The sequence below is a fragment of the Tiliqua scincoides genome, chromosome 2 (assembly GCF_035046505.1).
Source record: "Tiliqua scincoides isolate rTilSci1 chromosome 2, rTilSci1.hap2, whole genome shotgun sequence".
In the NCBI taxonomy this organism is placed as follows: Eukaryota; Metazoa; Chordata; class Lepidosauria; order Squamata; family Scincidae; genus Tiliqua; species Tiliqua scincoides.
In genome coordinates this window covers 223,553,928-223,574,226 of record NC_089822.1, presented here as the reverse complement: position 1 = coordinate 223,574,226, position 20,299 = coordinate 223,553,928, and the positions used below count along the sequence as shown (strand labels likewise).

General features: G+C 42.7%; 1 protein-coding gene across 7 annotated transcripts in view; it reads right to left on the bottom strand.

Moving 5' to 3' along the window:
• PLXNA1 (plexin A1) overlaps window positions 1-20,299 on the bottom strand; it is a 400,969-nt gene that overhangs the window by 6,856 nt on the left and 373,814 nt on the right. For 5 of the 7 annotated variants that reach the window (XM_066617858.1, XM_066617857.1, XM_066617855.1 and 2 more), the window contains exons 24-30: window positions 13,432-13,578; window positions 12,346-12,505; window positions 10,545-10,696; window positions 8,826-8,922; window positions 7,730-7,920; window positions 5,350-5,519; window positions 2,987-3,199 (exon numbers count right to left, since the gene is read on the bottom strand). In XM_066617858.1, coding sequence (XP_066473955.1) covers window positions 2,987-3,199; window positions 5,350-5,519; window positions 7,730-7,920; window positions 8,826-8,922; window positions 10,545-10,696; window positions 12,346-12,505; window positions 13,432-13,578 — 1,130 coding nt within the window. The remainder of the gene's footprint in view (window positions 1-2,986; window positions 3,200-5,349; window positions 5,520-7,729; window positions 7,921-8,825; window positions 8,923-10,544; window positions 10,697-12,345; window positions 12,506-13,431; window positions 13,579-20,299) is intronic. The other 2 variants (XM_066617861.1, XM_066617862.1) reach the window with 2 other exon arrangements.

Sequence of the window (20,299 nt, the reverse complement as noted above, 5' to 3'; positions counted from 1 at the left end):
TACTCATTTTGCCTCGCGATCTACCGGTAGATCGTGATCCACCTATTGAGCACCCCTGTTATAAACCATGTTGTAACCACTTGCAGTAACTATTATAACAGATCCCAGAAAGTGAATATCCAGAGTTTCAATATTTTTTAAGCCTCCTTTTTGAGAGCCATGATGACAGAATCCACGCAGGACAGATCTTGAGGGGAATAATATATACAAATGCCAACAGCAAGTGCAATCATTAGCTAATGAGACAAATAGCAAACTAGGCAAACAGGATCAAACCTATAGCAACAGAGAGACACTGTAAACCATCATATGTAAAACACTGCATTGCAAAGCAGTATCTAATGTTGGTCTTCAGGTCAGCAACTGAAATGACAGCTGGGAGAAATTAAGGGAAGAAGTCAAGGCTTTGCTCCAACTCACCATGATATAAAGGCATGGAAGAGAAAGTTGGTACAAAGTTAGCCTATGTGATCATCATACAAGAGGACAAATGAGTAGGGCTGCTCACTGAAATAATCCTTAACAAAACGTCATTTCCCTTTCTCTATCAAAAAGAGGCAGGGTCTACATTAAAAACTGGGGCACAACAATGATTGTTGCAGATGCTATTATCATAATCGCTTGAATCACACTGAGGTGGAACAATGCTGAGTCAAACATCTGGGTGGGAGCAGATGGTAGCACAGTGCCTCTGGAAGGTGTGCACCAAACCCCTTCCCCTTCTCCTGCAGTCATGAACTCTGCTGAGGGATAATGTTAATAAGCTTATACAGGGCAATTCCCACCCCAGACTACAGATGCACCTGAAGTGTGGAGAAGGTGAATCTCAGAAAATGAAAATGGTAAAAATTGCACCTAATCTTCTCAAAGGATTAATGCAGCACACAGATTCAAGAAGAGAACCTCCTGAGGACAGGCATCAAGGTATATTATTCCATGAAGCTGCTGAAGCTATCAGGTTGGAAAAATCCTACCTGGAAGGTTCATTTTTGCCTTTCTTGGGTTTCTTCTTCCAAACGTTCATGAGGAGGGCAGAAAAACCAAGGTACATTCCCTTATCTAAATAAGAGCAAACTCTTATCTACTTACAAATTCTAACCAAATATGTTCTAAGTGTCAGCAAGTCTGGGGAAATTAAAACCCTGTCTTACTTTGTTTTTAAAGTCCATGCAAGGCACTCAGTCAACAAGAGGAGCAGAATTTTGTAAACACCCTTATTTCTTAAAACTTTTTTCAAGGAGACCTATAAGCTTAAGAAACCTCTTCCTCATAACTGAGTTTACAAACAGCCTGCTGGTAAGGACTAAGAGTTCCTTATCTTCTTTAAAAAAAAAAAAAGTGTTGCTCTGACAAATTCTCCCTCTTTTTCCAATGGAAAAATTCAGGTGGATTCGTCTGGTTTTATGATACATCAATATGGTGACTTTGTTGTTGGCAACCTTCAGTCTCAAGAGACTATGGTATCACGCTCTGAAAGGTGGTTTTGGAATATCGTCTAGTGTGGCTGAAAAGGTCAATTCGGGAGTGACAATCCCTTCCACAACGGGAGCAAGTGCAGTCTGTCCCTGGTCTGTCTCCCTGGCTATGGGCCTTCCTTCTTTGCCTCTTAGCCTCAGACTGTTGGCCAAGTGTCTCTTCAAACTGGGAAAGGCCATGCTGCACAGCCTGCCTCCAAGCGGGCCACTCAGAGGCCAGGGTTTCCCACTTGTTGAGGTCCACTCCTAAGGCCTTCAGATCCCTCTTGCAGATGTCCTTGTATCGCAGCTGTGGTCTACCTGTAGGGCGCTTTCCTTGCACGAGTTCTCCACAGAGGAGATCCTTTGGGATCCGGCCATCATCCATTCTCACGACATGACCGAGCCAAGGCAGGCGTCTCTGTTTCAGCAGTGCATACATGCTAGGGATTCCAGCACGTTCCAGGACTGTGTTGTTAGGAACTTTGTCCTGCCAGGTGATGCCGAGAATGCGTCGGAGGCAGCGCATGTGGAAAGCATTCAGTTTCCTCTCCTGTTGTGAGCGAAGAGTCCATGACTCGCTGCAGTACAGAAGTGTACTCAGGACGCAAGCTCTGTAGACCTGGATCTTGGTATGTTCCGTCATCTTCTTGTTGGACCAGACTCTCTTTGTGAGTCTGGAAAACGTGGTAGCTGCTTTACCGATGCGTTTGTTTAGTTCGGTATAGAGAGAAAGAGTGTCAGAGATTGTTGAGCCAAGGTACACAAAGTCATGGACAACCTCCAGTTCATGCGCAGAGATTGTAATGCAGGGAGGTGAGTCCACATCCTGAACCATGACCTGTGTTTTCTTCAGGCTGATCGTCAGTCCAAAATCTTGGCAGGCCTTGCTAAAACGATCCATGAATCACCAATATGGTGACTACAACAGGAATAAATTGATCTTGTCCAGGGATTGCTTCCACTACTTCCAGTAGTGCCACTCTTTCCACTGCACAAATAATTTTCAGCTATAATATCTTATTTTAGAAAAAAAAAGTCAATACAAGCATGCTTACAGGAAAATGAATCAGAACTATTCTTCCTAAGAAAGAGGGAACATTCCCTCAGTAAAATCTCTGTACAGCAAAATCTCCCTTTGTCTCACTCATCTATCATTGTATGCTGTCACTGTTTTCACATGCTTTCAATTGCAAGTTTCTTTGGCAACAGATTTTGCCCTATCACTCTCCCTGCAAATCACACTGGTACTGTTTTCATTGTAAGTGGCTAACTCCCTGAACCCACTCCCAAAAATATATTCTGTATATGTCTTTGGGAGACTGAGAGCAATGTTTTTGCTTTGAAACAAAAACTAAAGTGAAATGTTGTTGGCAATTGGCTAGCATGATTCCATCCTCTTCCCATCCTGGAAAACTCTTCACAAATGGGTGATCATCTTTATCAGGTTCTCCAACCAATCAGAGCATACTAGCAAAATTCCTTACAGCTGAATCTTTCCAGTTTGCTTTCTCAGTTATAAAACCACTCACCTTTCTACCCAGCTCTTATAGTTGGGGATGTCCTTGGCGTACAGTAGTTTGTTGGAGGGAGAGTCTTTCCCTAGCTTATGCTCAGAAGTTGAGCAAGAGTCCATGAATGTCTGAGCCACCACTGACAGGCAGGCATCAGTAATACTGTTCTTGTGAATGTCAAACACAAACTGGGGGTTCTTAATCACATTCACCCAAAAACGCAGAGGTAGACTGCAGAAGAAAAGGAGAAAAATCAGGTAAGGAAAACATTCATAGCAACTACCAACAGGGTCCTGGCAGTAGCCTTTAAGCTGGTAAGAATCCCAGAAACTGCCATAGGAATGCCATATCCTGTCCACATCTTTAAAGACACCAATGATTTAACATGCTTTGCCAATTCTTCCTACTTATCCCATCACTTCTATTCCAGGACCAAATGAAATATCAGTAAGCAGGTTATATAATGAAACTGTAACATTTATTTCTAGATGATGGATGATTAGTGGAATCATCTGTGTCTTTAGGCTTGTCTTGGATATCCACAACCAACCAGGCCATGGTATATAGTGTCCTTTCATATGGTAGTAACAAGGATGAGGCCATTTACTTTTAAAAATCTTAAAAGATTACAGGTAAATCTCATTTATCAAGTTTCTGACATTTACCACATGCACACATAGTATCATGCATAAATTCTTCTCAGTTCTCTAGAAAGAGCTTATTGTTTTCAGAGTATGAAGATAACTAAGGAACTGGAATAGTTGCAGATAAGGTAGGAGCTTCTTCCTGACCCATTCCAAGATGGCATCTCTCTCTTAGCGAAACCAACAGGCAAAGCACCATGTTGTCCTCCTTCAAAATCCATGATACACAGATGAGTGTGGGTCTACCATGGACCATTCATTCCCTCTTTTACCCTGGTATGATCATTTGTGGACCCTCAATGCTTTCCCTCTACCTGAAATTCAAAGTTGCTGGGCAAAGGGAAAGAGGTGAGGATGCTCAAAATTAACATGGCTTGCAGACTGATACCAGAACCATTTTTAGGTTTTCAGATCCTTGAATCACAACACAATGACTACTGGGGATGCACTATTTCCCCTACATTTCTTGGGCTGAGTTAACAGTAGGAAAAGCTCTACATATTGAATGCCAGCATGTCCAGGAAAAGGATAGGCGCTATGGCCTTCCCCCTGGCACCAAATTTTCCACATACAGAGATTTTCAATGCAGGAGCGTTCCATCATGCAAGTTCATTCCACTTGCAGTCTGAAGTTATACGGCCCTGGCACAGGTTGACCACCTCACGAAGAACTATGCCTTGGTCCTCACTAATAATCTGTTGCAAATATCAAATGCTTGGCTATCTAAAATTCTTACAATATGGACGCAGGACATGCAAACATATTTTAGTTTCAGAGAATTAATAAAAGTATGTCTACACATGGAATTGGCACCCTGAAATAAGCATTTTTATTGGTATGGAGAAACCTGCTTCCCTGGGCTCTGTGGCACTGGAATCCAGACATTACTGGAGTCTTTCTTACCACCCACCACCCTTTTCTTCTCCCATCTCCACTTCTTGATTTAAAATATAGAAAACAGAATGAGAAATCCGCTCCAAATGTTTCCATGCTCTCATATCACCATTTAAAAATGTTTCTTTTTCTACTCTGCTAATTACTGGCAGTTACTAAACTATACAAACGCAATTTGGCTGCCATTTAACAAATGCCAGAGATAGGAATGTATGTTCTTATCTCCAGTAACGGTGAGAGGATCTGATAGATAAAATCTGCAAAGCAGCAGAAGGCAAGAGAACAGAAGAGAGCCATGGAGATCTATATTCAGCAGAATGCTTACCCACCCACCCCCCAACTCTCTAAGACTTCACAAATCCCTTATGCTTTTAGCATAAATGAATAGCTATATTGACTCTTTATAGCTATGGACAAAAGGCATACAGATGGTTCTATGCTAATTTTCCTGATGTGATCTCTAATAGAAGTTGGAGCAAACTTCACCATCAAAATTAGAACTGGTTATAGTGCATATAATCCTGCATATTCTACAAATCACATTCTGTGGTTTAGCAAATCTACACTCAACAGGTACCCAATCTGCCCTGGTGAGGGTAATCAAGCTACTTTGACTTATGCCATAGGAATAAGTCATAGAAAATTTGCTGCTTGGATCTAATTGGCTGGCAAAAAGTGGCACAGCTTATATTTCTTATGTGACAAATGCAGACATGAGGCTTTACCTACCCTAGGAAATAGTGCGTTTCCGAGAAAGTGTCTAGTAATTGGAACAGAGCTGCCTGAAACACCTCCTTGAAAACAGTCACATTTTTCTCCCACCAGTGCATTCTCCCCACTTACCAGTTACTCTTCCAAGTGTGCCTGACATCGTAGTCATTGATCTGGTGCTTATCTGCTTGTTCGTCTAGGAAGTCAAACATGTACTTGATGGCCAGAGGCAAGGCACTCCCTCGGTGGGCTGTGCTGAAGATGGTCTCGAACAGGTCATCTACAAACTTTTGTAAGGTCCCCTAGACAAAAGAAAGGTAGCAGCCTGATCACTGTGTCATGTCAATGAGCAGAACAGCAGCAATGAAGGAACTAACTGCCTAGAGGGAATAAAGACCTCAATTATGGTATAAGCAGAAAGGTCATCCTCTGAAACAAGAGAAGAATCACCACTGGAAGCAAAAGAGTCATGCATACTGACTACCGTAGAGCAAACCAGGCTATGCTGCAAAGAGGTCCAGTAGCCCTTCCATAAGATGAGACTTAGTGCCCAATCCTATCCCTCTCAGCCCAGACAAGGCAGCTTCACCGACACATGCTATTGGAGGCGGGGGGGGGGGGACGACGACACAGGAGATGCAAGTAAAAATCTTTTTTGTTTACCTTTCTATAAGTCACCTGGTCTCTTGCTGGCCTAAGTCAGAGGAGACTCCTGGGGACTGGACCAGCCGGGAGGGAGGGATCGGGTCTTTGCATGCACTGCTGTTTCGCATGCAGAAGGTCCCCAGTTCCATTTCTAGCATTCTGAGGTAGGGCTGGGAAATCTATATCTGAAACCCTAGAGAGCCTCTGCAAGTCACAACAGACAGTACTGACCTAGTTGGACCAATGGGCTGAATAAGGCAACTTCCTATATTAATTTTGGTGGTTCGTGTGTTAATGTCAGTCACATACAACTCCTATACACAATAATCCTGTGTGATGGCAAAATATTACCACAATTTTATGAGAAGGGAAAGCAGACAAGAGGACAGTTCTGATTTCTGAGTTGTCTAGTTCACTGTGTGTCATCTACAAGATCATTCTTTTTCTGGCGAATTCTATGCTTGGTTTGATAAAGGGTGTGAGTTTTTACTAGGAAAGATAAACACACTGCACTGTCACTTGACATCCCATGTAGACTATAGCTACTGAAGTATGAAATGTATTAAACATATGAAGCTAGAATACACCTGAATGCTCCAGGTTTGTGTTAAAATGGCTCTGAGTTAAACGATAGCGACATGGCAGCCAACCAGCAGTGAGAGAATTAATAGCTCTAGCAGATTACTTCAATTTATGATTTCGTTTGGGTATAAAATAGAGACATTCAGCTGTGCCACTTGCTTGCCAGTTTCTACAATTAATGCTAGATTTCTGAGCCCTCAGAATTGGACATCATTTCTGTTTGCTTTTATGCAAATCTTATATTATTGACCATTTGATTTACATCAGGGAAGGGTGCAGCAATTACACGGCGTGAGTCGTTTGCTATTTGTGTCCTAAGCCACTGGACTTTTAAAGCTCCCTTGCCTTGGCTTTTGCTGATACAGAGCATTGGTAAAATGAGGGCGTCTATCAAGCGTATGAACAATGAGCACAGGGGAAATCAGTAATTGCAGCAACCAGAGGCTGAGATTCTGTTTTGCTTTGTCAACAGCTAGGATGCAAAACTCGTCCTTGCAGCTGTTTTCTTGGCCAGATGTAACTGGGGCCAGAAATGCTTCCTTAGCAGGTGAAGAGATGACAGGAAAGGAGTCAGACTACTCAGCATATCTTGAAAAGCAGAGGACCTGGGTCCATGCTGTCACCAGGGTCAGTTTGTCTACTAAACATTGCATGCAGTTAGTTGGAGTGGCACATACTCCAACTGTGCGAACACTCAGCAATTAGGATTCTGAAAGAGGTAGGAAAATAATTCCAGCTGGGCATTTGTGTACAACTCTGGTTGGCTGACATAAAAGATCAGAACAAAACCAGGAATGTAAAACCCAAGCCCCCAATGAGTGGGAGACGTGACTATTATACGGTCACACCTATTATACATATGATTATAAAATATCCAGTGATTATTTTAAAAATCTGTTATGATTCATATGGGTGGAAAGACAGGATATAAGTATTTCAAAGCAACAAATAGTGTGTTGATGTTGGAGACAGTACGCAGAGATAAGGTTCTCAAGTGGTGGTTGGATAGTAGCACTAGCACTACTAGTGGTGGTTGCTAGTAGCACTAGCAACTAAAATCTTGTGTTACGTAGTTGTTGCCAAGAGAATTCCGAACTTTGTCCTTGAGTCAGGCTGATGCAAAGTCAGATAATGTTTACACTAGGGAATGTGTTCTCTCTGCTGATTTATAACTTTTTAATTGTTAGAAAGTTGACAACATGGTACGATTAAAAAAAAATCAAATTCTGTGTGACTTGTCAATTTGTAGTCCTCCCAAACCTAGGAATGTGCCTCAGAAATTTACCTTGGTGGCTAGTAGGCGAGTCAAGTAGATTTCTGAGACCATCTTGCTGCCACGATCACCTTCTCGTTGGTCCATGTGATCATGATTCTTCACCAGATGCCACAGCTTGGTGCCACTTTCCAGGTCAGGGGTGATCATGGGGGTCCGGGAGCGGAGACTGTCAGGGCTGCTGGCTGTCCGGAGCATACTCTCTGTGAGGAAACCACATGCAATGGGAACCACCTCTCCCTCCTTCACTGACTCTCAGCCTCACACTCAGCTTCCAGAATAATCTGTCACATATTACTGAAGGGTTGAGCTACCCCTTAGAACCTGTTAACAGGACTTCATGATCTGAGTGGCTCTATCAGAATAGAATAACTTTTGCTACCAAGAGACCTACAAGTTTGATGACCCATAAGTTAAAACGGTTGTAACCTAAGGCCTGTCCAGCTGCTCATGCCATTGGTGAAGTATACACCAATCCTAAATAGCCAAGTGTTTTCACCGTAAGGCACACCTGCCACTTTTAATCTCCTTACAGGCTAGCTATGCCGACAAGACAGCATGAAGAATGCCTACCATGCTTTTTCTAATGTTGTGTACATACGCATATAGGGAATCAACATGGTGTGCTTTTCACATCATTGACTTCCAGTTACACACAAAAATCTGCATTCCTGGCTATTTCTTTTAAAGCAAGCCTGGGAAGGGAACTCCCTCTTCAGGTAAAGCATATTTACATTCCTTAGCCAGGTTAGACATCTCCACTGCCTTCAAAGCTTGGCAATCCTGAACTATATTGGAGGCAAAGACCCTATCACAAAATCACTTGCATTTCTATTTGCATTAATTCAGGTCACATCCCTTAAAATAACGACGATACATTAAAATGCTTTTAAAATACATTTTCTTCATCACTGCCCACATTCAGTGTTGTCAGATTCCCTCATGGTATTCACAAGGTTAGCACACATACCTGACTTCAATATTATCAGCCCACTGAGATAAAGGAGGACCATTTATGTCTAGGTAGCCCATCATTGCTCTTATTCCTAATTAGAAGAATATTGCTGAATTCCAGACAGCAAGCAAGCAACAATGTTTCCACACTTACCATATCTGCTGAGTGACTTGGTGAAGGTGGAGGAGTTGGAGATGTTGTAGGCTGAGTTTTGCTTGGGCACCAGTGCAACAGAGGAGCCATCAGTCACCTAAGGTGAATGTTACCAAAACCACAACTGAAGTAGCTTTTGAGATACACAACCTTACCCCAGCAGCACTAATTCCCAACTAAAGCAAACTGTAATTACAATTTTAATTGCCCATTCAAGAAAAGAGAGATCCCTGCACTAGAATCACAAAGCTGGTGGAGGATACAGAGAGTGTCCTATTGTTTTTGATTGACCTGGACACTATTAGGCTTCCCTGGGAAAACAAGGAATGCTGCTTTACCTCATCAAAACTCACACTCTTTCAATGCCTCACACTCCCCATCCCAGTTTTCACATAGGAAGTTCTTTCCAGAACCCACATATGCTATTCTCTTAAAGTACTTCAGTTCCTTTTTGCATATCAAAGCAATGGATACAAAAGAAAGAAAGCAAAAGAGTGGAAGCCAACCTTAAAACCTACAGATGCCAATGCAGAATATAGTCAGAAGGAGGTATAATCTTACCCTCTCACAAGGGGGAAAGTCTGACAAGATGAACAGTGACCTGCCCCAGAGACAACAGTAAAACTCCAGAAGCTTGATTGAGATCTCCCATCAACATTCTCATTCTTCTCCATCAGAATGCAGCCAATCCTTATTGGGCCTATTCAGCCCAGTTAAACCCTGGTTTGACAGCAAGACTAAAATTGTATCTTCCTCACAGCCAATCTAGCATCATTTTATCTCCTCCTTTTACTTAAAAGTTTTCGCTTTCTGCTCAGAATAGTCAGATTTGGCTTTTTTAAAAGAGTATTTTTATCCCCATTTTCCTCCTCATTCCTTGCGGAAGAGCTCAGATCCAGGGTAAATTCAATGCATGGTAGGGAGGCCAAAAAGAGAGGCTTTTCTAGTAAGACAGAGACATTGACAACAACGAAAACAAAGACTGCAGACCTTTAAGACCACAGTTTTCACTATGACTAATTATTCTACAGTAATTATCTTCCCCTGTTTCTATATTCTCAACAATGATCACTGTTAAGAATCACACATCCATAAGCTTCCACAGAAATTATGGAAAAGCCCTTGAAGTGCTGTGCTTCTGATTTACAGAAGTGTGCTAATAGATAATTCATCTACATTGACTCATGTTTAGTATGCTCAACGCACTGCATGCATCTCTCCCATCTTAGGTGCAAGAATGGCTCCTAATTTGTGAAAATTTTCTGGGCTGGACAGAAGTGGCTCATCCACTTGGAGGACCCATTAATCAAACCTCTTGAGCAGCCTACTCTCAGTGTGGGAGGTCAGATTCAAGCTTCATCTTGTCAGACCATTCACCTATAGAGATATGAAAGTTAGCACAAAGGCAAGTTTCCCTTTTTCCCATCTCCAGTCCAAATTCTGCACAAAGGAAAAAGATACAAGAGAGGACGAGGGAGCCATGAAGGGCACTGAAGCCCCAGTCTTGGCCACAGAAAAGTCTGATATCTTTCAACAAAGATTTGTAGGCTGTATACTTTAGTGTCTATTAGACCGTACTTGCACAAACAGGCAGAATATATCCAGCCTGAATCCAGCCTAGCCTCCCCACTCACAGATTAGGAAAATTAGTGACAGTGACTGTCTGTAGTGCCCCTTTCTCACACTCACATCTCTCTCAAACCCAGTGGACAACCACACCTGGTAATGAGCAAGAGTGTTGAGCCTTTTCCAGTCATTGTCGATCTTTGTGGTTACGTCTTCATCTTGCAGTATTATCCGAGCCATTCTGCCCTGCCGCCACTCTGCACCGATGGAAGAGAAGGGCATGGGGTCACTGGGGATCGTGCTCACTTAGGACAGATCACAGAATGAAAGGCATGGAGAGTGTGTGAATGAGGTGTGGCACACACAGTTTAAAACAAGCCACACCCAACTTCAAATCTGCAATAATCTTGTGAGCTGCCATGCCTAACATCAGTCATACCGAAGAAATCACCCATACTTTTGGATATAGCATAGCTGACCTGCCTTCTTCTGCCTGTGCTCCATTTGTAAAAATGGGAATACTGGGGCAGCACTGCTCTATTTGTCAGCCCAGGGCTATGAAGCTCAAAGGAACAGAATGTATCTTCATCCACCCATTCTCCTTCTATTTTTACATCTTGTGAGTCTTACACCTTCAACTTAGCAACCCTGTTTCAGCCAATGGGAACATGATGGGTTTCTTCTCAACTTTGGGTTCCATATTCTGTTGAGGTTATATGTAGTAAACTTAATTAAATGCTACAGCTCTCCTTATCTCGTGGTGTATTACTTGTGGGGTCTTCTCAAAATGCAGAGTTTAGAACACTAACATGTTGGATGCTGAATCTGGGTTCCTCCTACGTTCCACTGTGAAATACTAAATGGTGAGCTAGCTCTAGCATATACATATTAAGAATATTTTCTCCTGGGGGAGATGGAAAGAAGACCTTGCTTGTACTCTAACGAGTATATAAGACTAGTAATGCTTGACAATAGCAGACTCATCTGTTTAAACTCAGATCTGCCACAATCTCATCTAAAGTGGGAGGTTATTTGAGGTGATTTGTAGAGCAAATGGAATGCACAGGTATGAACTGCTGGGGTGAGGTGCTGACTGGAGAAGGTTTAAGCACCACCACTGACACACGACTTTTGATCAAACAGGTCTGCCATCTTCACGTAGAGCAGAGCATAAGTAATCACTGGCCACAGAAGAATTTTTTGTTATGGACTAACTGATAGTTTTTTTTACAGACCAGACCTAATGTTTTCGTTTGAGCTGTTGGGATTTGTTTTCTGCAATTTATTTTCCTATAGGTAAGACACTTCTGTCCTCTGCTTGGACAACACAATTATCTGGCAGATACTGGGATTCAGGCTTATTGATGTTTAAATGTATGGGCCTACTGCTATAATATGTAGTTTAAACATTATATACTCCTAAGAATGCCACAAGTCTATCACATAGGGCCCAATACTATGCATGTCTACTCAGAGGTAAGTCCCATTATAATCAGTGGAGCTTATAAACTCCCCGGTAAGTGTGGATAGGATTGCAGCCTTAGTTGCTTGGTGAGTATACTACGCATTTCGACAGGCTGAAGTGTATTGAGCCAAATGCCAAGCTAATGAAGATGTAATTTGGTCATGGGACCCACTCCCCAGCCAAAAACTCTTCTCCATGCTGATTCAAGATCTCCGATCATTTTTCAATTCTGTTCACCAGAATGGATTCACACTATTGTATTTTTCACCCAACACAAAGACAACCACTGCTTAGTCGCCTGGAATTACCATCATCTACCAGATATCCTAGAAACAGTGTAAGTATCACAGGCAGGGAAGTACCCCTCAACAGGAATGGAAGCTCACATGATACACTCAGCACATGACAAATGTAAAATGAACTGGCTGTGTGAATCCACCCTTAGTCTGCACTAACCCCACAGGAAGCAACGCTGTCTCTGCAGCTCACCCAGATCCATGTCTCCTGCTTTGGGTCTCTGGGAGTATGGTACTCCTTTGTAAACAGCATCCAGTAGTTTTTCCTTTACTTGTGTGATGGTATCACAGTTCAAGACCTTGACAGGGATCTCAGGAGCATTTTCATTTTCAGGATTCACACAATTCAGAGTCTAAATGAAATGAAGAGGTAAAACATATCTGTGTTACACTGCACTATGTCTGTATAGCAGGGCCAGATGCAAAAGGAGATGGATACAAGGAAGAGTTATCACTGAAATGTGTTGGATACAGTTTATTTCTCCACCATCATTAGGCAGGCAGTTTAGCTGAACACAAGGTTGTGTAACAGAAACTTCTCATCCCCCAAAACATCCACCTATGTCAATTCCAGGAAATCAGACTGTTGTTCCAACCTTTCTAAAACAGTATTACTGCTGAACATAATACTTGCTTTAATGTTTCAAACTATCTAGGCCACCACTCAGTCTTCCAGCAATACACAGCCATATAATGTTGACAGACCACAGGCAGATTATTATTATGAATACTTATATAAGGCTTTTCAACAAAAAAGTAATTCATAAAGCAGTTTACATAGCAAAATTAATAAATGTAAAAGCCACTCTTTATTGTTTGATCCCAGCATCCATCAATCAAAGCTACATTTTCTCTAATCATGGGTGCTTCTCTTTGATTTATCATGGCTGATAGGAAAATAACTTTATTTTTTAAAAACTCAGCAGTTATTCCTAAAGACTAGTACATAGCAAGCAGTTTTTCCTACTGGGCTACAAACAGAACAAACATAAAGCTTAAAAGAGGAATTACATCTGCATGCACACGTGTGTTTATCAGGGTTGCTGCAAGATAAAAATTACTTAGAAATTTTCTAAGGATTCAGAGCACATCGGTATTCTAGGTATGTGAATGAGAAAACAATGCATTAACTGTTCTCAACTTTTTAAGCTCTCTTGATATTACTTCTTTCCCTCCACCCTCTCAAATCCAGGTGTATGGAACACCAACCCAGACAAATAGCTGCACCTAGCAGGATCCTAGCAAGAATCTCCTTTCCAATGCTCCCACTTGCACTAACCAGCATTTTGTAGTCAATCTGTTGACGGATGAGCTTATCTTCACTTAGGGAGTAACGTGCTTCTCCAGTGATGGCATCAATGGGTCCCTTCTCCATCTGCTGTTTGATGGCACAGTAAAGCATAAAGAGAGGTTCACCTGCGCATTCCTAAAGAGGGGAAGGAAGGAAAAATGAGGAGGAAGTGTCGGATATAACTATTTATTTATTTATACAGGTATTTATATACTGCCTTTCTTTGGTTGTCGGATTTCTCCTCAGACTTTAATCCAAGGTGGTTTACATAGGCAGGCTGTTCTAAACCCCCGTAGGGATTTTTACAATTGAATAGTTCTAGTCTTTCATAGAAGTCCTTGTTCTAGCTGGATTCCTTCCCAGTCTGGCCTCTCTCTGCCCATTCGCCTCCCACGCTCCACTTCATGGCAACTCCTCTCTGCCACCTAGGGTCAGCTCATCAGTATATCAGTGTGTTGTCAGTTCTCTGGTACTTCTGGTTGCTTCGAACTGGCAGCTTCAATTTATTTGCAATTTACTTTCATATAACCTTGTGTTAGTTGGAAAAAACAAGAAGGGAGAGTTCTCCATTCTTCAGTAACAAACTGGCATGAGAGGCTGGTTTTATTAAACTTTATTCCTCTGCTACATTAATGTTGGTTTTGAAAAACATTTATTGGAGGAAAAATGATTCAAGATTTGGCTGAATATTAAGTTCTACTGCCCTTTGGAACCTGAACCATTTTCCTTTGGTCTTAGTTCTCATTCATTCTCTGATGGATAACCATGCTCTCTGGCCATTTATTCTAATCTCCTCCGAACAATCTCCCCCTTTACAATAAGTGAATTTAAGTGAATTGCTTCAACTATAGTTGGGATGTGTGTGGTACTTTCAGAATATACATCATATATGAATGATGAAGTGTACCTTAAGGTATATTTCTGCAACAGAGTGAAAAATTAGGTGTGAATTTGATAAATTCAAGGGCTGTAGGAGATACTAGAAAGCTATGAGGATTATACCTTCATTTCAAAGGCTAGTTTCAACTGGTAAGAAGACAGTACTCAGTAGAGTGATGAGGAACACATAGAGAACGACTTGGAAAAGGAAGTGTGTAGCTAAAGAGCTATCTCAAATGGTCTCATAAGTCTTTTTTTTAACTTTTTCACAAATAGCTAATTCGATTCTTTGGACAGACCAATGTGCCATATATCCCAGGATCAATCCATTACAGTAACCTGGAACAGTATCTTTGATAACAGAATTGCAAAGCACTCCATTCTCTATTGTTCATTTCAAGCTTCCAGTAGTATAGTGTAGAAACAAGCTGAACAACAGATTGCATCCCCTAGCATTTCATTTAGTGACTAATAAACTATCTTTCATGAATTTTTTTAGCCTTCTCTTGAAAAAAGCACGTTATGCTATTAGATCGTACAACTCATCACAGTTATAAGGCCCACAAATAAATCATTAAGTATATGAAACAAATGCTCCTGTTGTTTCTTCTGCATCAGCCAGCTAATTTCATTAGGTATCCCCTAAATACAGCTATTATGTAACAGAATAAATACATTATTGGCTACTCAGTTCCCTGGACCAACAATGCGCTTCAATGTCAGTAAGTGTAAAGTCATGCACATTGGGGCAAAAAATCAAAACTTTAGATATAGGCTGATGGGTTCTGAGCTGTCTGTGACAGATCAGGAGAGAGATCTTGGGGTGGTGGTGGACAGGTCGATGAAAGTGTCGACCCAATGTGCGGCGGCAGTGAAGAAGGCCAATTCTATGCTTGGGATCATTAGGAAGCGTATTGAGAACAAAACGGCTAGTATTATAATGCGTTTGTACAAATCTATGGTAAGGCCACACCTGGAGTATTGTGTCCAGTTCTGGTCGCCGCATCTCAAAAAAGACATAGTGGAAATGGAAAAGGTGCAAAAGAGAGCGACTAAGATGATTACGGGGCTGGGGCACCTTCCTTATGAGGAAAGGCTACGGCGTTTGGGCCTCTTCAGCCTAGAAAAGAGACGCTTGAGGGGGGACATGATTGAAACATACAAAATTATGCAGGGGATGGACAGAGTGGATAGGGAGATGCTCTTTACGCTCTCACATAATACCAGAACCAGGGGACATCCACTAAAATTGAGTGTTGGGCGGGTTAGGACAGACAAAAGAAAATATTTCTTTACTCAGCGTGTGGTCGGTCTGTGGAACTCCTTGCCACAGGATGTGGTGCTGGCGTCTAGCCTAGACACCTTTAAAAGGGGATTGGACAGGTTTCTGGAGGAAAAATCCATTAAGGGGTACAAGCCATGATGAGTATGCGCAACCTCCTGATTTTAGAAATGGGTTATGTCAGAATGCCAGATGCAAGGGAGGGCACCAGGATGAGGTCTCTTGTTATCTGGTGTGCTCCCTGGGGCATTTGGTGGGCCGCTGTGAGATACAGGAAGCTGGACTAGATGGGCCTATGGCCTGATCCAGTGGGGCTGTTCTTATGTTCTTAACAGAAACAACATGGTAAATTATTGTACAATTTACCATCTGACCCATTCTCAGACCTTTTTAGAATAACTTCCTGCCCATTGTTGGCAACCTTCAGTCTCGAAAGACTATGGTATAAGCCTACAGCACCCAGTATTCCCAGGCGGTTTCCCATCCAAGTACTAATCAGGCCTGACCCTGCTTAGCTTCCAAGATCAGACAAGATCAGGGATGTGCAGGGTAACAGTTGCTGCAAATATTCACCTAAAGAGTGTTCTCTTATGATTCAAGGTGAGCTGTGGAACTGGGGGAAGAGGAGATGGAAATAAAAAGGATGAAGGTCAATGATGTTTCAGAAGGAAACCAGAGAGAGATTGTGCAGACAGGCATCACTGCAGGGTCAGTCTTAGGAACTGCGGAGCCCTATTTGAAACATTTTTTGTGGGGTCCCAGGTTCATAGCCAAGGTCTGTAGAATCTTAGAGCGCAATCCTATCCTGCGCTGGAACAGGCAAGCCAAGAGGCTTGTGCTGTATCCAGCGCAGGATAGGGGCCCAAGGCAGCTCAGCCAGAAGGAAGGGGAAACTTTTCCCCTTACCCCTGGGTAAGGTGCCCTTGCCCCAATGGTTTTCAAAGGAGAGCAGAGTGGCTTCAAGCTGAATCCCAGCCCCACCTGCTGCTCCCCACCCACCTGCCTTCAGGGCTGCCCACTGCTCCTGCAATTATCATACAGGGTGCCCTTTCAGCAGTGACATCTCAGCACAGCTCAGTAGCTGAGAGCAGCTGATGGTGGTGCTAGGAAAGCTTGAGGGTCAAGTAAAGAGCTTCCGGGGGACACATTTGGCCTGTGAGTTTTATGTTTGACACCCCACCCACGGTACAGATGGTTCCCCAAACATTTCTATGTCACACAGTGCAATCTTTTTCCCTTACTAGAGTGGAGGTGCTATGGGCAAACTAGAAAGGATTAGAGAGGAAAGACTATGGGCAAAAATCAAACCGCAAGGGACCTTAATCCCACCACCTCTTTCCTGCTGGTCACAACAACACATTCTACTTTGGCGCAAAGTGCGCCTGCTCTTTCTGTCACCATATGCTGTTAGCATCTCGTTAGCATCTGCGATAATTAAAGAGACAGCTGCTAACAAGCAGGAACAGGCATACATCATCCCTAGACCTTCCGACAACACGCCTGTCTTTGAAATTATGTTTCATTTGCAAACTTGGCTTCATTAAGTCTGCTTGGGAGAGAGAGAGGGAAAGGGGGGAACCAATATGGGTGCTATGTTGTTTATTAATAACTGTCGTGTCTCTTCATAATGCGCAAGCCAATTGATGACCATACGTTAACAGGCACATGTGGCAATTAAGTTCTAACACAGGAAGACTCTCCCAGTCTTGCTTTTGCAGTCCCTTTCAGAAGAGGAAAAACATGCAAGTCCCTTCCACAGAGGTTTCTGATTGTTTGCTTATAAAAACAAACCATTCAGCCAAGAAAAAGCAACACGGATGGAAAATAAATTGAAGATGGCTCCATAGTCACATCTTGTTTGTCTGTTGTTTTCTCCCAGTGCACAGTTTTCTACCACTTGCCATCAGCTGTGAAGCTGTGCATTGCTTTGGGCCTTAGGAGCCCAACCTTTCATTGGGGCTCTTCAAAGGCACTCATGAGAGCAGAGAATTGCTTTTTAAACAGATAACCTCTGACGACTAACTCATTTAACATTTTCAGTTCAGAAAAGTTCTGTAGATTTCGTACTGTAGCTCAGTGGAAGAATACATGCTTTGCATGCAAAACATCCCAGGTTCAATCCCCAGAATCTCCAGGCAGGCCGAGGAAAAACACTGAGCCTGGAGCTCTCCAAAGAAAGAAAAGACCTAGTCTTTGACTGGCTCTACCTCCTAGTAGTGGAAGGGGAATTCCCCAAAGGGTTAAAGAATGCCCTCCTTCCTCATCCAGACATTCCCCAGCCAGGCTGGATTGACATTCTTAAGCTAGATCATGGTGGTCCAACACATGGCCCATGGGCCGCATGCTTCCCAATTGGCCCTTTATGGCTGCCCCCAAAAGCCTGGCCACAGCCTCCCCCACTGGTACCTCCCACTTCAGAAGCTTTTTGGTCTTTCTGCTGTGCTGTTCTAGTTTCTCCTTTGGAGAAGAAGAAGCCAGAACAGTGTGGCAGGGAGACTGTGCTACACTCACTGCTGCCTCCATCCTGAGCCTGACGATTGACTTTGGCAGCTCAGAATGTGGAAGGGATTAGCTGTGACGTCATCATGTCACCACCAATTACTTCTGGGTTGGCATGGTGTGGATCATGCAAGACTCACATGACACCCTAGCTGCCCAAAGTTGGACCACCCTGAGCTCAACCAATCAACCAATGATCAACCAATCAATCTATAAGGCAGCTTCCTATGTACCTTATATAATGGAAAACAAATGGAGAGCTTTGTGTTCTTAAAAGCTCCGAGCAGGTATTAAATAGTTACTCTGTTACATTTGCTAACTGCATCTGAACAGTTCGGCTCTTGGCCACCAAGCACCACAGGGGCAGGGAGCCATTATGCAATACTGAACAAATATATAGAGATATACAAGTGGTATAAGAATCCATTGGTTCACAGTGGGGAGGATTTGGCATGGATCAGAAAGAGCAGATTATACTCTCAAGATAACAATACACCCAATATAAAAACAGACCAGTACATCTGCCTTCTCAAACCCAAAAATGAGTTCAACAATATGCAAAATAATGTGCTAGCCAGCTCTTTATTACTCACTGGAAGATTATCATACAATAACTCCAGAAAACGTGCTTTGGGACTTGGCCACTCCTGTGTGCCTGAAACACACAAGGATGGAATTACTTTGTCTTCCATAACAAGAGAGATGAGATAGAACAGAGAACTTAGATAAGTTTGTTGGGTCCCCGCACAATGCGGAGAAGCCAGAGCAGCACAATTGGTGCCTTCCAGGGCAAAAGGTTTCTGGATCTGTATTATAGAAATCAGGTCACCTGTGTGACCAAGGCTAAAAACCAGTCAAAAGCAAGTTGGCATATTTAGGCAAAGTGCTTTCTTAACATACTCCCCAATAGCTGTGGAGCTGGGATTATGTACCAACCTGCAACAATGAAAAGCACTTTAACAGCTAATGGGAAGAGGCCTGTCAGCACATGTAACACAATCAACTGCTCTTTAACAGGCTCTGCAGGTGGGGATACAGTACTGAAGCTACTCAAGTCTGTGCTTGAATTTTATGAGGTCACAGACCAAAAATGCAAGTATGTCATATGATTGTGACTATATGGGCAGAAGGGGAGAACCTTCTGAGAGATGAACACATGGCCCTGGTTCCAGTTCCTGTACAACAGAAGCTGATGCAAAACAAAAGCAAAATCCCTATAGACAACTTGCTGCTCTAACAGTTATGAGGGGGTGTGTGTGCAAATCTAAGGACTCCCCCAAATCCTAAAACAGTATGATCTTATGCATGTCTACTCACTTGTAAGATTCATTGAGTTCAATGAGACTTGCTCCCAGGATTGCAGCCTCACAGCTTAATCCTTAGCTGGCACAAGTCCAAGAATACAACAGGGAGTGTGTTGGTTGACTCTGGAGGAGATAGCATCTGGTACAAGTTGCTCATGCTGGGTGCCACCCCGTCTCCGACATGCCCCTGTCCCTCCCCCCCAATCTGCACTGATTCCCCCACCTTATCAAAATTGGCTTCTCCTAACTGCTGCCACATCCTCCCCACCATCTGTGGTAGCAACCTGGAAGCATGCAGCTACACATGCTTCTGGAATGGTGTTCACAATGCCGTAAAGAACATTCCACTGCTGGAAAACTGGTTCTGGCAGTGGCTGTCATATAGGATTGGTCTGTATATTTGGTTCTTGCAGGACATAGCATTTTCAGGAGCTTTCTTCTTCTCCACAATGCTTTGCACAAATGATCATGCCTTGCAACTTTCTTTGAAGGAAACTTTGTTCTGATTTTCAAAGACAAATAATGAAAGAACAGTTTAGTTGGAAGACATATGAAGCTATTCTGTGCTGAGACAGATCATGAATCCTTTCTAACCCAATATTGTTTCCCTTAATAACAAACAGTAGTTCTCCAAGGTCTCCAGTAAAAGTCCTTCCTTCCTCTGCTACCTGAGATTGCTTTCAAACTAAATATGCAAAGATTGAAATAGTGGCCTTCTGAATGCGAAGTATTTATTTATCTTTCCCCTCCCCGATAACATATGTGCATGTGCTCTGCCCCTGACCTATTTCTACAAGCTAGAAGGACTGAGATAAGGGACCAGATCTGGTTACCAATATCTATAGGGTTGCCAGCCCTCCAGGATTGTCCTGAAGGCTCCAGGAATCAGTAA